The sequence below is a fragment of the Globicephala melas genome, chromosome 13 (assembly GCF_963455315.2).
Source record: "Globicephala melas chromosome 13, mGloMel1.2, whole genome shotgun sequence".
NCBI classification, from domain to species: domain Eukaryota; kingdom Metazoa; phylum Chordata; class Mammalia; order Artiodactyla; family Delphinidae; genus Globicephala; species Globicephala melas.
The window spans coordinates 67,360,060-67,375,198 of NC_083326.1; the positions used below are offsets into that span (position 1 = coordinate 67,360,060).

The 15,139-nt window shown below is 61.9% G+C and overlaps 2 protein-coding genes across 2 annotated transcripts in view; one reads left to right on the forward strand and one right to left on the reverse strand.

The window, feature by feature from the left end:
- Positions 1–2,143, forward strand: part of ZMAT5 (zinc finger matrin-type 5) — a 25,535-nt gene extending 23,392 nt beyond the window's left edge. The window contains exon 6 of the mRNA XM_030860760.3: positions 1,726–2,143. Within this exon, the coding sequence (XP_030716620.1) occupies positions 1,726–1,855 (130 nt within the window). The 3' untranslated portion in view covers positions 1,856–2,143. The remainder of the gene's footprint in view (positions 1–1,725) is intronic.
- On the reverse strand, positions 1,073–12,670 carry CABP7 (calcium binding protein 7). The gene is made up of 5 exons (XM_030860759.2): positions 12,479–12,670; positions 5,206–5,349; positions 4,294–4,406; positions 3,826–3,979; positions 1,073–3,601 (listed from the first exon to the last, which is right to left on the reverse strand). The coding sequence occupies exons 1-5, from the start codon at positions 12,585–12,587 to the stop codon at positions 3,474–3,476; spliced, it is 648 nt and encodes a 215-aa protein (XP_030716619.2). The 5' UTR covers positions 12,588–12,670; the 3' UTR covers positions 1,073–3,473.
- Between the last annotated feature and the right edge of the window lie 2,469 nt (positions 12,671–15,139).

Sequence of the window (15,139 nt, forward strand, 5' to 3'; positions counted from 1 at the left end):
CTCACAAGAAGGGGCTCCCCGATGGATCACACCCTCTCAGGAGAACTGCGGTCACCCCAGCCCCACGGGGAGCCGGGGCTTGGCTGGCAGCTGGGGCTCTCCCTTCCAGCAACTGCGGAGCCTCCTCCATTCCCACCCTTCTCTGCGCCTGGTGGAGTTTATAAAATCTCCCCGGCACCATAAATCATGCTGGGAGCCGCTTTCTGTGCTTTCCAGTGGGCAGCAGGCTGCCGAGCAGGGATTCCCCTGTCCTCGCACCACGGGAGGCCGCAGAGGCTGCACCGGGGCTGCCTGAAGCCCTTGCTCTGGGTCCGACAGCAGGTCAGGCCCAGGAGGGGTGGCTGGTCGAGGCTTCAAACCTCTCAGTGGCCTGGGACGCTCCCGTCCTGCAGAGGCCTGGCCACTGGGCCCCTGAGCCTGCCAGGGCCTCACCTTCACTGAAAGTGGGACCTGGGGGTGGGCTGGGCTGGGCTGGGCTGGGGGCAGAAGCATGAGGGGCCAACATCTGGGGTCCACGTGTAGGTGGCATTCCGGCCTCTCACCCCCCCATTCTAGACTGTGTCGTTTGGGCTGATTCCATGCACCTCAGTGCCTCATCTATAAAATGGGGTTCAGTAAGGATTCTTGAGGTTCCTCTCGGCTGTGCTGTCTGGCCCAGAGAAGTATCCAGGCAGTAATAGCGCTCAGCATGGCTGTTTGTCATCAGCAAGCATTCACTGGGTGGCTCCCTGTGCCAGGCCCGGCTCTGGGCACTGCGGGAGCAGATGGACGCCACCCCATCCCCTGGTCTCTCCCCCTTGGAGAGCTCCAGTCCTACAGGGGCGACGTGAGCTCCCAAGTGAGTTCAAGGTAGCCTGAGGGGCAGAGCAGCCCTGGAGCGGCAGTCTGAGTGGGGGTCGAGTCCAGAAGGATCGGAATGTGGAGCAGTTGGTGGGGAGGCCGCCTGTGCGCCTCAGCGGCTCCCTTAGGACAGGGCCACCCCGGGCTGAGCACACAGGGTGGGTGCTTCAGATAGGCCCCGGGCCTTAGGAGGTGGCTCCTGGGGCGGTGGACCTTAAGGGGAAGGGGAGTAAGTAGCATGAGAAATAAGGCTTTTAAAAAATTTTTAGACAATATTTTTTTCTCATTTCAAAGTCTTGCGTGCTTGAAAAACTTTCTTGAAAAGTATAAAGAAGTAAAAATAAATCACCCATAATTGCACCGCTCAGATAGAACCACTGTTAACATTTTGCTGTGTCTTCCAGGTTTTTTTTTATGCATTTATATATGCTATATATCTTTAAACAAAAATAGTATCATGCTATATACATTATTTTATAAGCTGCTTTTTCTCCCTACTCACACAGTATTATACATCATGACACCTTTCCTCGTCAGTGCATATAAGTTTGCCTTAATTCTCACGCAGGCTGCATAGCATTCTCTGCTGTGGACGTGCATATATATTTAATTAGTCCCCCAGAGGTGGACACTTAGGTTATTTCCATTTCTTATAGCTCAGTCTCTGCCCACAGCCCCCCTATTTCCTTGCGCTCAATCCTAGAGGTGAGGTGGCTGGCTCAAAGGGTCTGCGTGTTTCTGAGACTCTGCCTTCCAGAAAGGTGATACAGGCAGCTGCCCCTGCCCACAGCTGGGGTGGTGGGGAGGGTGAGCTGGAGAGGGGTGCCCCCGCCTGGGCCTGAGCTGTGCTCCACACTAATTCTCTGTTCTTTTCTTTCCCTCTAGGGCTGAACCCATCAGAGCCACCGTCTTCCAGTACCCGGTGGGCTGGCCACCAGTCCAGGAGCTTCCTCCATCCCTGCGGGCACCCCCGCCTGGGGGCTGGCCCCTGCAGCCCAGCGTCCAGTGGGGCTGAGTCCCTTATCCCTGCCTAGTCAGCCCTCCAATCAGCCACAATAAAGATAAGGGCTTGTACGGGGGACACCCAGGCCCCCTCCTGCTGCACCCCATGGAGCATCTGAAACTAAAGACCGGGCCTGGCCTGACCTCTCTGAGGCCTAAGTCCTCCCCAACCAGGTGCAGCCCTGGTCCTGGCTCTGAGCCAGGCAGCTCCACCACCCCCCACCCCAACGGGACATCTTGAGAAGACTTCCTTCCAGATGTTTATAAAGAAAGTCTGTCACCACCATCGTGCGGCTGCTCTTGCTCCTTGCCTGGCGCCCTCAGCTCCGTGCTCTGGCCCTGGGTCAGATGATGGGCAGGGCTGGAGTGAGGTGAGGTCCTCTCCAGGGTGACCAGTGCCTGCTGCCCTTCTCCCTTGGGAGCCGGCAGAGGCTCAGCACAGCCGGGCAGGGGGCAGCCAGTGTGGCTGTGACTCGCCCAGGCGCGCAGTAGCCCCAGATCTGGGGAGGAGAGCTGAGGACTCAGTCTGCCGTCCTGGCCCCCACATCAGCCCGTGCTGAGCTGGTGCCCAACCGTGAGATGGCACAGCTTGGGCAGGGATGGGAGCCGGGTCTCCAGCCTGGATGGTGTGGAGAAGTGGGCGACCCAGGAGGACGGGCCCTGAGCTTGGGAGAGTGGCCTGGCTGAACTTCCTGGCACTGACACCAGGGGTGGCTTCTGCCCTGGAGGAGCCCCCCAGTCGGTAGGGAGACCACATAGGTTGCTCAGGGGGTTCGCAGCCTCTGGGCCCCAACTCTGCTTCCTGCCTCCACTGCACTCCACTGTGCTGGGGTGCTCGTGGGCAATGTGGCCCTCAGGTCACTGGGCCTCTGGTGGGGGGCCCAATGCATGAGGTGGCAGCTGGGCCACCTCAGATGCTCCATCTTCTGTGAGCTTCTGCCCTGCCTAAAAATCACCATTGATGGGGGAACTGAGGCCAAATCTGGGAGCCTTCTGAGCCTCAGGGTCCTCATCTTTGAAATGGGCTGATTCTCTAGCCCTAGTGGGTGTGTGGAGGAGGGCTGGGTTTGAGTCTAAGGAAGGTCAGAGGAAGGGATTCAGCAGAAGGCCGGGGGCTTCCTCAGGCCATGCCAGGGAGAAGGGCCCAGGAGACCCCAGCCTCATGTTGCCCTCCAGCAGGAGGCTTTCTGTCCCCTGCACTCCCCTCCATGGCCCTGGGCAGACCTGAGGGACCAGGGTTGGGTTGGCTATGTGGCCCTGGGCACACAATGCCTCCTCCTGCCCAAGGGACCTGCAGCTACTGGGCCCTGTATAAATTCCTCCTTAATTTCCCAGGAGCCCCTGCACAGCGAGAAAAGTTAGTGCTACATACAGGCCAGGGTGGGGCAGGGCAGGGTGCAGGCAGGGCCAGGGCCAGGGCCGTCCTCAGAGCCACCACCAGGCCCTCTGCAGCTGGGCCACAGCTCCATGCAAGGCCTGTGGGGCGGGCGGGGTGGTGCCGCTGGACGCCCAGGCCCTGAAGTACACGCGGTGGTGGCCCAGGGAGTTGGTGGAGGGAGAGGACTGTGGACGGCGGTGGGTGTGGAGGGGGCCCCACGCACCGTGCGCCCCATGGAGCGCCCAGGTGGCGCCTATTTCATGCCGCTGCGCAGCACCTGGTTGGCTGCGATGAGCATGACGCTGATGATGAAGGCGATGGCGAAGGCGCAGATCAGGCTCTTGCGCACGCACGTCTGACGGATCTGCTGGTTGGAGCAGGCTGTGGCCACCCGCCACCGGGGAGCACCAGAGAGAGAAGGGGACAGCCAAGTGACGGACTCAGGGGCTGTCTGCCCTTCTGCACATGGGCTCGTCCCGCGGGGCACACGGGGATGCAAGGTTTGGGGCAGGCAAGGAGGCCCCCAGCCCCCCTCTGCAAGCCCCTGGTTCCTCCCCTGCCCGAGCAGTTGGCCCGCCCGTGGGGTCCCGGGGTGGGTCACTCACTCTCCACGTCCACGGGGCACTCCTCTGCTGTGCCTAGGTGGCTCTCCTCCTCCGTCATGATGATGTTCTCAATATCCTTCATGGACAGGTGCTCACAGAAGGTGTCGTAGAGCAGCCGCTTCAGCTCGTCCACGGTCAGCTTTTGCATGTCACACTTGGGTGGGGGGAGACACAGCGCTCTGGCCACCAGCACCACCACAGTCCCCCCCGCCCAGCACCTGCAGCCACACAAGCCAGTGACAAGCCTCCAGATTCTGGAAGGCTGGGAACCACTCACTCCATTCTCTGAGTCCTCGACCAACACCAGCCTCCCCAGGGAACCCCATGGCCCGCTGGGAGACAAGACGTCCAGTGGAAAGAGCCTGGGGGTGTCATCCCCCCCTTTATGGTGTGGGTCCGACCCTTCACTGGCCCAGTACAGCCCTTCACTGTGCACACAGCCCTGGGTCCCAATCAGCCAGGGAGTACCTTCCAGAAGACAGTGTCGAAGTCAGTGCCGTGGAATTTCTCTGGGATCCCCGAGGTGGAGAGCTTGGGTCCCAGAAGGGTCACAAACTCCTCGAAGTCCACTTGGCCATCACCTAGAGCGGGCACAGTTCCAGTCAGCTGGTGAGGCTGCACCTGGGCACCTTGGGCCACCATGGGACCTCAGGCAGGTCCCCTCCTCAGAGCCTGATGTGCCAGTCTCTGGGCTGATGCTGAAGCCACCAAGTGTGCTGAGGCCCCACCTGACAAGGTGGGGAGTGTGGGGGGGCGCACAGCAGGTGGGCCCTGAGCAGGCCTTGCGTGTGGGAGACGCGTTTCCCTCTGAACCCTACATGGCTTCCCAGCACCTTGCTGCTGTCCCGGAGCAGGGGTGGGGCCGGACATCCTCCCCACCACACAGACAGGAAATGAAGCTCAGGATGGGGGACCGCCTGCCCAGGTCATCACCTGCTCTCTGGGTGGAGATGAGGTGGGGGAGGCAGCCAGAGGAGGATGAGCGGAGGGCACTGGGCATTACTGGTTCTTATGAGTTTTTCCTTGATTAAATGCCAGGTGGCAAATATTTACAACTAAATTGATTTTTTATTTTTGGTGATGGGAAATGGGGTATTTAGTATATCCGTTCTGCTTTCCTGTACTTTAAAAATTTCTTGGAACACAGAGTGAGAGGGGCAGAATCTCCAACCTTTGGGTATGGCTAGGGCTGTCACGCTCTCTCTAGCCTCAATTCTCCAGGCTAAGAAATGGGGCCAGACCTAGCTGCAAACCCAAGCCATGGGCTTGGAAGGCTGGCTGGGAGTGGGGAGAGTGAGAGGCCCCCTATGGGCTCAGGCCCCAGACTTGCCCCCCACCACCAGGTGAGGGGTGAGGAAACAGCCAGGGGGCAGGGCTCACCATCCATGTCCAGCCGCTGGATGATAACCTCCAGCTCCACCTCGTTGGGCATGTATCCCAGGGAGCGCATGGCCGTGCCCAGCTCCTGCTTGGAGATGAAGCCATTGCCATCGCGGTCGAAGACTTTGAAGGCCTCTCGGATCTCTGTGGGAGGAGCAGAGCAGGTCAAGACCTCACTCCTGTCCCCGGCAGCCCACTCCCCAGACCTCCAGGATCCCAGATGCCACATCCTGAGACCGGGATGGAGAATCCCCCCTTCCCCTCTAGAGCCCGAAGGTCTGGTCAGAGAGAACTAGCAGGTGGCTCAAGAGTCCACTACAGCGCTGCCTCCCTGGAGCTCAGGGCAGGCCAAGCAGGCAGCAAAGGTGCCCAGGCCCCGCGGCAGTGACAAGACCGCCCCGGGGGTCTCCGGCTCCACGTGCCAGGCTCCCACAGCCTCTCCAGGCGTGCTCACAACGACCCCGTGTGGCCGATACCACGGGTCCCACGGTGCAGGGGAGGACGCCGGCTGCTTCTGTGAGCTGCCGAAGGCTTCCCTGCCTACCACCCCCCCTCCATCCCCCTCCCATCATCCCCATCGCACTTCCTCCCCAGGCTCAGCTCCTTAACACCAGCCAGCACTCATTAATGGCGGCTCCGGGCTAATGGGCTGACAGCTCAGTGCAGACTGCCTCCCAGATGGAGCCCAAGGTTTGGGGGAAGAGAGAGGAGGGCTGGAGCAGCCCCAGGCCAGCTCAGGTGCGGGGGGTCACTCCCCCCCATTGTATGGAGGGGGAGACAGGCCTGAGGACCTGGGTGACTCAGGGGTGGGGAGCAAGGCACTGGGCTGGGAGCCTGGGAACAAGCAACCCAGTGAGTGGCCTTGGGCCAGCCTCAGTCTTACCCACAGTAAAATGGGCGGTAATGGTGTAAGGATGAAAGAGTTTTACCAAGGACATCCAGGAACTGTTGCGGGTTGAAGGGTCCTAACCTCTCCCCATTTCACCCTTTTTTCACCTCTTTTTCTCTGTTTGCTGTCCCTTCATTGTTACTCAGCCCAAGAAGGGTCCTACAGAACATTTCCCTTTGATGGGGAGTGAATTTCAACCCACTCCCACCCTCTCTGCTCCAGCTCCCGGGGGTCTCCTTGTTCAATTCGCGGGCAGAGGTGAGCTCATGTGCGTGCGTGCGAGCGTGCGTGCGTGCGAGCGTGCGTGCGTGCATTTGGAAGGAGAGACAGATGAGATGCTCCACGCTGCCTGCCTGGAAAATGAGGCCCAGAGAGGCTAGGTGGCCAGTGTGGGGTCAGGGCTGTTTCTGGTGAGGGCAGGAGTTAGGCTGGCCCAGGCCTGGCCTAGAGGGTCTGTGAGCCCCTGAAACTGACTGTGGGATCCTGCACCTTGGGGTCATCCCCTGATTCTGCTGGACCCACTATAGCCCAGAGAGGGTGGCCATGTGTCCCAAGCCACACGGCAAGGTGGCTTGGGCTGAAGCCCCAAACTTCATCAGGCTCTTCCCACCTGGCATCTATAGCCAATGCCTGGAGGTTCCAGTTGACATGCAGGCCAAGACAGAGTCAGTGGGCCACACCTGAGTTGCCTAGGCCCCCAGACCCTCTGACTCTGGACCACCCCCTACCCATCCCAGGCAGGTCCTGAGAACCTGGTCTCCTAACCAGTGGCCCCTTGGCCAGGAGAGCAGCTGGGAAGGGAGATCTGGGCCAGGCCCAGAGGCTTCTATAAACCCTGGACTCTGGGAACTCCAGGCCAACTCCCACCTGAATTTTCCAGGGCCACGGAGGAGGTAGTGAGCTCCCCATCCCCAGAGGTGTGTGAGCAGAGGCCCAGCAGTTACAGAGGCTGCTGAGGGAATTCCAATCACCTGGGAGTCTTTGGGTTCAGAGGAGGGCACTGACCATGCAGCCAGGCACACCCTCTGCCCAGGCCTCCACACACACACTTAGGTTTCTGGCTGGCACTGTTGGCCTCCTGACCCAGCCATGGGCTCTGCCCACCTCAGTCATGGTGGGCACCAGGGCTGCTCCACCTCTAGGCCTTTGTATATGAGGCTCCTTTTGCTTGGAATGCTCTTCCCTTCACCACGGTGAATTCTGATACATCCCTGGTTCCCAGCGTGGATGGCATCACCTCCCTGGAGCCCCCCCCCCCGCCCCCCCCAGCTGACTCTGGCCCTCCTCTGGGCTCCCACAGACCCCACTCTTCCCCCAAGGATTCCTTCCTGACCACATCAGATTGTGAACTATGAGACGCCATGAGAGCAGGAGCCAGGTCAGTCTTGTTCACCGCTGTGTCCCCGCTCCCTGGAACAGTGCCTGTCATTCAAGCATAACCATTTGCTAATAAGTGGTTAAGTGAATGAATGACTGATTCAGGGAGCCCACCCATCTGGAGCACACACACAAAGGAGCTGACCAGAAGTTCATGCTCCACTTGGTGTGGGGTCATCGCTCAGAGCCCATTTACCCTTAGTTTACAAATGATCCTAGTAAGGGCAGGCGTTTGGTTTCTACTCCCCAAGCAGGCAAGAAGCAGAAAGGGAGGCTGAGGATGCCGCTTGTCCCCTTGTGCAGTCCCTAAGGACCCCCTCACTCCATGGGCCACCCAGAGGAGGGGGATCAAGCCGAAGTCAGGGGTGGGGGAACCATCCTCAGACCCACCCAGGTCAGGGGCTGGTTTGGGGAACCCAAGGCAGGCACCCCATCCTTCTGGGTGCTTGGTCGGGAGAGCTCAGGGTGGGATGGCAAAACCCTGGACCTGCAGTGGGTGCTGGCTCTCCCCTGCAATGAATTGGGGTCCAGGCTGTCCCTCCCACACTGACAGGGGCCAGGTGTGGCTCCCAGAGCCCAGGGCTGCTTCAACTGGAGCCCCTGATCTCCTAAAAGTCCTGAGAAAATGCACAGGAGACAGTGGAGGGCAGGTGAATCTTGGGGTCCGTGGGCAGGCGACAGGCCCAGGGGCAGCCCTTTCTCAGGCAGGACTAACCTTCCAAGACCACTAGATCAATCCAAAGACCGCCACCTCCTCATTCATGTGTCGCCTCAGCCACTCCTCCCTGGCATGCCTGGCTCACAACCTCAGTCTTACTCTGTGTCCTCGCCCTTGCTCAGAGCTGTGACCCAGCACCAGCTGATTTCTGAGGCCAAGTTCGGGGATCACCTTCTCGGCCAGAGAATCAGCACTAAGTCACACAGATTCAGGGTCAGAGCCCAGCTCTCCCACATCCTGGTCGGGTGCCTTTGAGTGGGTGTTTGCTCACCTGTACAATGGGGCTGCGGAAATGACTAAATAAGAAAATCAAGCATGTAAGTGCTTGGCTGGGGCTGGGCCTGGCTCAGAACACGATGCTATAAATCAGAACATCCCAGACGTTCTGGCAGAGCCGGAAGGAGAGGGAGGACTAGGGGAGCTTCAAGCACCAGGCCGGCCTTCCTGTTTGCTGGTGCCAAGACTCGGGGGCCCGGGCTTGAAGTCTGGCTTTGCCACTCAGCAGCCGAGTGACCTCCCTCTCTGAACCTCAAGAGCCTCGCCTGTGAGATGGGAACGTGACTCTTGCCCCATCTCTGAAGCCTGGACTCTGCTGGGGGCTCCCAGAGTGGGGTGGGTGTCCTGTTGCTGCTGCCGCCATCGGCACATCCCAGCTGGGCACGTTTCCCCGAAAGCCTCACTCTGTTCGCTCCCCACGAGGCCAGGGAAAGCCTGCCGTGCTCCACGTTGGCATGGGGAAGCCTGGCCCAGGCAAGGGCTGGCAGGGCCTCTGGGTTTCTGGGCCGACACTGGTCCCTACCTGCCACCTCCAGCCTGACGCCCTCAATCCCCTCCCCGGCCCAAGAAGCTGCGTTAGGGCCTGAATCCCCAACCGCCCCCAAGGGATGCCAGCACTGTCAGGGAGCCAGAGTCCAGAGAGGGGGTGCGTGGGCTGGAGGTCACTTTGAGGGGGGCAGTGTCTGTCCTCTGCGGCGACAGCCACTCTCCGCAGCATTGGCCCCGCACCCCAGCACTTTGGCCTCCCTGAGATTCCAGCCTGACAGAGGCGGCTGCTGGGCTCGCAGAGAAGAGGGGCAGGAAAAGGGACTCCTCTGCCCCCCCATACCCCGAACGCCCCCGTTTGGCCACTCTCATTGCAGGCTCCACCATCTGACTGAGCAGGTCAAGTGTCAAGCCCAGACCTCTGCCCTGGTGGTTGTCTGCCTGTCCGTCCGTCTTCCTCCTCCCCTCTCAGAGGGAGGGCCAGTCTAGGGCTTGCAGCTGCCCCAATTCCCACCCTCAGGTGCTCAAGCCCGTCGATGCCACTGGGGTCAGCCTCAGCACTGCCACAGGCCAGGGGAGCTCTGCTGTGTGCATCTCAGGGAGAATCTGGGAGATCCTGTACCTCCACCTCAAGGGAGGCTGGAGGACCCAGACCAGCTCTGCCGAGCCACGTCTACCCTGCCAACTGCCATCCAGGGGTCCCCAGGTGCCTCTGCCAGACCTTCAAGGCCATTTCCACCCACCCTCTCCCCCAGCCTGCCTTTCTGGCCTGGCCCCCTTGCATATCCCGTGTTCCTTCCTCATGGGCCTTCCCTGACCCCCACCCCTCAGCCTCCCTGCTACTGCGTCCCGGTCCCCGAGTCCCCACTGCATGCCAGGCCCTGTGCTGAGCACTTTCATCACATCCTCTGTCACTGGCAGCCCTGGGGAGGGGCAATGTCAACCCCCTTTTACAGATGGAGAAACCGAGGCAAGAGAGGCAAGTGATTGCCCAAGGTCACTCCATAAATTGAGGGAGCAGAGAACTCGAACCCACCACTGCTTGGCTAGGAAGCCCTCACCTTAACCGGTGCTCTCCACCTCCCTCCCTAGTCCTCCTCCCCCCTCGGACTCACCACCCCCTGGATTTCTGCAGGCAGGCACATACTGTCTGTAGCATTTCATCCCAAGCTACCGGGCTCCCTCTCCTCGGCATGTGTGGCTCCCCCAGTGATGGGCATCCTCCCAGCAAAGAGCCTGGGCCTTACCCACACTACCCTGGGGCGGGAGCACTGATGAGGCACTGGGGAGGTGGAGGGGGCAGAGGGGGGATCTGTGCTGTGGATGGTCACCCTTCCCACCCACCCCTGGCACTCAAGGCCCACTGGGGCCTGCAGAGACTTGGTCTCCTAGGAGAAGGGCTTCCAGAGTGCCTGCAGCCAACAAGGGGGCCGATCACAGAGGACTTCCTGTCTTCATCCATGGCTGCCCGCAGGCCGGGAGATGGGCTGGGGCCACCAGGCATCTGCTTGCTCCATGACGCCCCCCCCGCCCACCCCAGGGAGGGCTCTGTCCTTCAGATGCCCCCTGTGCCAGGTCCTTCTGCTTCACAGGGCCCAGGAGAAGTGGACAGGAGAGAAGCAGGGAGTGCGTTTTGGTGTGGCTGGTGACTAACGTTCCTGGGCTCCTGCCAGCATGTCCGCCATGCGGTCCAAGGGGAGCCTGCGGCCTCTTTGCCCCTGGACTGCCCTCCCTGTGCCCTGCTCACCCCTGCACCCCAGCCTCCTCAGCTTCTCCCCTTCCTTGGGGTCTGTACTCCAGGGCTGGGAGATCAGGAGAGGAGGGACAACTGAGGCCCATAGCAGGGCTGCCAGGGTCATGGTGGGGTGCTGGGAGCAAGGGGAGGGAATGAGGGGAAAGCTGCCGGTGTAGGGGGACAATGTTTACCCTTGCCCGCGTAGCCAGGAGGAAGGTGTGGGTGAGGGTCTGTGGAGGGGAAACTGGTAGAGGTTTGCAGTGGCCCAGGGCAGGAGAAGACAGCGTTAGGGAAGAGAAGCCTATGCCCATCCCCGCCCTCTTGTCCCTCATCATACTCCCTCCTTTTCCCAAGCCCTGGATGAGACTTTTTGTTCCTGGGCTTCGGCCGAGACAGGGCAGGGACTTGGGCTTTGGAATTCAAGGCCAGAGACCCAGTAGCGGCACCCATCCATCCGTCCTGCCCACCTCAAACATCAGGCTCCATTTCCATGGCTCTCCCAACCTCTGGAGGCTTTTGGGGGGACTTGCTGAGAAGCAGGCGGCTCATAGTCTGTGGTGCAGTGCGGGGGTGGGGGTGGGGTGGGGTGGGGGTAGCTGCCTTCTCCCCTTGATCTTCCCCCTGATCCCATCTGACTCCCCCAGGATCTGCTCCCTCCAGGGCTGGGGGATGAGGCTGGATCTCTCTCCATGGCTTGTGCTCCCACCATCATCCCTGACTGCGCTGGTGTCTCAGCTGCACCCCCCAAAGGCCCTGTTGAGTCCCAGATCACAGAGACCCCTGGACCTAAGGTACCTGAAGAGAGGCCCAGCTTCTGGGTGATCGCAGCCCCTCCCCCAACAGCAGACAAGCAGATCCCAGGGGGCCAAGACTCCCATCAGCCCAGAGCCCCTCACTCCACTCCATATGGGACCCCAGGAGGTCTGGGGGGAGGGAAAACCTGAGCACCTGTCCTTAGCCCAGTAGGGAAAGAGCTCGCAGGCCCCAGGGGTCTCATCGCTCCTCAGAAGCCTCTGTCTAGGGACCCTGGCCTCTGCCATCTGCTCTGATCTCGCCTAGCCTGCTGCCTAAGGTCCCCATTCATGTCCAGAGGTGGAGGGACTCCAGGGGGACAGATTTAGGTCCCGGCCTCTCTGCCTTTCCCTACCAGGCTTGGTTATCTCAACCAAGCCGCCCAATCTGGCCACTTGTTGTCGCCACCACCTCCCGGGCCGCCTTCCTGGCGCTCCAGGCTGGGGGTCCCCGCAGGGCTGTAGGGAAGGGGCTACGGCCGTAAGAGGGGCTGCGGGCATCCCGGGAGCCGGCAGGAGCAGGGCAGTCGCCCTCTCCCCTTCTCTCGCTGCCCGAGCAGACTGGATTTTAAAAGCGACACGAGCGGAATGTCAATGCCAGCGCAGAGCCGCGGGCGGCCGCCGCGGAGGGGATCAAGATGCGGGTGCTCTGGCCGGGCCGGCGGAGGGGACACAGCTCAGACCCCCAACCCAACCCGCCGCGTTGCCGCACCGTCACCGCGGATTGCGCGGCCCCGTGACCCCGCTGCAGGGCCCGGCAAGTTTCCGCAGCGCGGGGGACCACGCGGGCAGGGGCTGGGCCGCCCCTCCGCCTTGGCGACCCCCACCGCGGCGCCCAGAGGTGCGAACTCGTCCTGCCTCCCCGCGCAGCTGTTTGCTGGAGTGCCCACCTGGCAAGCGGCACCTGCAGACAGCCCCCCGCCCCTGCGCCCCTAGACCGCGCTTCACCTGGGCGCACAGGTAGGAGGGCCAGCGGGCGGAGGTCCCGGCGGGGCACTCACCCTCGAGCTCGTCCTCAGGGATGTCCACGGGGCGCTGCTCCGACAGCAGGTTGGGCACGGTGTAGATGCCCCGGTACATCAACGCCGCCGTCACCGGGTGGAACGGCATCTTGGAGGCTCCGCGCCCGCCCGCCCGCCGCAAACTTTGAGGTCGGGGCTCATGGGCCGGCGGCGGCCCCGGGGGCGGCTGGAGCGGGCAGGGCGCGCGGCTGCGGAGGGCGGCCCGGCGGCGGCAGTGGCGGCGAGGCGGGGGGCGCCCCTCCGGGGGCCTAGCGCCCCCGCGCCCCGGGCCGCCGGTCCATGCCGTCCCCTCCCTCGTCGGGCTCCCGGCCGGGGCCCCGCAGGGGCCGCGGGGGCGGCGCCGCTCGGGCCTCTCCGCTCCGGCCGCTGCGCGCTACGCCGGCCGTTCCCGCTCCTCGGTGCCCCGCGCGCTCCGCGCTGCTCGCCGCCCGCTGGTCCGCTCGCCGGCGCGGCCGCCCGGCCCGCCGCTCCGGTTCTCGCAGCCTCCCCTGCTCGCTCGCTCGCTCTGTGCCGCGCTGGCTGCGCTCCCCGCCTCCCCCGCCCGCCGCCCGCCCCCTTCGCGCTCCCCCCACCAACCCAGCCCGCCCCTTCCCGCCGCCGGCCCCTGTGCGGCCGCCCGTCGCCCGCCGGGGATTCCTTCTCCCTTTTGTCCCGGGCTCCCCTTTCTCCCTGAGGAGGATAACTTGCCCCCCCAGCGCCCATATAAACCAAGTCCGCAGCCACCAGGATTAAATTAAGGTGGGGGTGGGGCCCTTCCAGCCCCTTGGCTGGCCCCCACCCCCATGAACTGAGAGCTAGGAACTGAGGACCAGATAACTGGCAGCGAGGGGAGGTCTGCCCCAGGCGCCTGGGTCCTCGAAGAGAATCACACACTGTTGGCGCCAGGAGAGGCTCCAAAGTGGGGAAACTGAGGCTGAGAGAGAAGGGCGTTGACCAAGGTCATGGGGCAGGGCCGGCAGGCAGGAGCTGGGGACAGCTCTGGGGCAGGCTTCCCTGCCCTGTGGCTGAGACCGCGCACCTGACCTTGCCTCCAACAGCGGAGCCTCCTTCCCAAGCCCTCACCACTGCTCAGCCTGCAGAGAGGGAGCCAGGCCCCAGAGGCAGTGCGGGACACAGAGGTGGCTGGGTGCCTGTAGGGACTGGTGTGAGGCTTTGTCAGTTCACATAGCTCCAGGTTAGACCTAATACTTGTGCAGGGCTCTCCCAGGCCCCAGAGCTTGTGTGCGCGTGGAGTGAGGCGTCAGGTGTTCGTGGGAGCAGTATGCCTGTGCATATATCCGTTATCCATGAGGGTGTGTACATGTGTTTTCGAGTCCACACGCAGATGAACGCATGTTGGGAGTGTGTGTGGACACCTGTGTGTGCCAAGGTTGTAAGCTGGGAGGGGAGGGCAGGAACCCGTGGGCAGGTGGGGGACAGTGTGCGGCCCCTGGGTGTGGGCCTGTGTTCGCGGACGCCATGCATATTTATGAAGGAGGGATTGACCCTCTGGCCTCGCCATGGCCCCAGCTGCGGACCCCGCCCCTTGAGGCCCCATCGGAACCACCTCCCTGCCCCCTTTGGTCCAATCAGCCCTCGGCCCCAGGGGAAAGCTGATTGCCACGGCCCTCTACGGCCCTGCCCTTCCCAGGCTGATTACGTTTTTCTGCTTTTGTCGCTGATTAATCACAGCCCTGTCGCATGGCCTGGGGAGAGGGGCTCAGGGAGAGATGCCAGCCTTGGCTGAGCTGGGCTGGGCCAGGCCTGGGCCCCAGCACTTCTTGGACTTGGCTGTGGACACGGCTCCCAGCAGCATCTACAACCTGCAGAGAAGCCAGGAAGGACCCCAGCTGTTTGTCTGTCTGTCTCCCCAGCCGCTATGGGCCAGCTGGGTGCCCATTAGGACCTGGGGCTGGGGGCTGTGTGAGGCCCCAGAAAAGCCCCTCCCGAAGCCCTCCTAGTCCACCAGTCCCGGGTCTGACGTTCCACCCTTAAAACTGAGTGCTTTGAGCTCCCTCGGGTCTTCTGCTGGAGCAGAGGAATGGGGAAGAAAGAACCTGGACCTCGGAGCCAGACAGACCTGGGGCTGCTGCTGTAGGAACTTAGTCACCTCCCTTAACCTCCTGGGGCCTCGGTTTCCCTCGTGAAGTGAGGGTGGCAGTGCTACCTCCCGGGCAGTGTGAAGATGAAGAGATGTAACATATGAGAGGTGCCTGGCAGGGCCTCCCTGTGTCTCTTGGGAGTTTACTATTAGCATAAACCCCCCCCCAAGGAATATGCAATAATAATAATTATAGCTGCAACGTACTGATGGGGAGTGTGAATGACAGCAGCTCAATCCTTTGGTGTTTACTGAGTGGCTAGCCAGTTCTAAATCAGGACCCCCACGTCTAGGGAAGGTAGGCTGGGACCTGCTGAGGGGCTGGTGGGAAACCCAGCTCCTGGTGACTTTCCAAGAGGCTGCCACACAGCATGTTGGCGCTCGCCAGACGGAGCTCCCGTTGCATCCCCTGTGGCTCCCGCCGTGCTGTCCAGGCAGAGAATCTTCAAAGGACGGGCAGAAACAGTCCCCGAGTAAATCAAGCAAAAATCAATTGTGTGGGCCTGACTAGCACTACCTGCAGATCTGTGCTGAGGGAAGGTGTGGGTGTCTGCTAAGAC

Coding starts and splice junctions, on each gene's coding strand:
- CABP7 (XM_030860759.2), bottom strand. CDS start 12,587: ATGCCGTTCCACCCGGTGACGGCGGCGTTGATGTACCGGGGCATCTAC. Junction 5,350..12,478: donor CCCTGAGGACGAGCTCGAGG/GTGAGTGCCCCG, acceptor CTCCTCCCACAG/AGATCCGAGAGGCCTTCAAA. Junction 4,407..5,205: donor CCAGCGGCTGGACATGGATG/GTGAGCCCTGCC, acceptor TGCCCGCTCTAG/GTGATGGCCAAGTGGACTTC.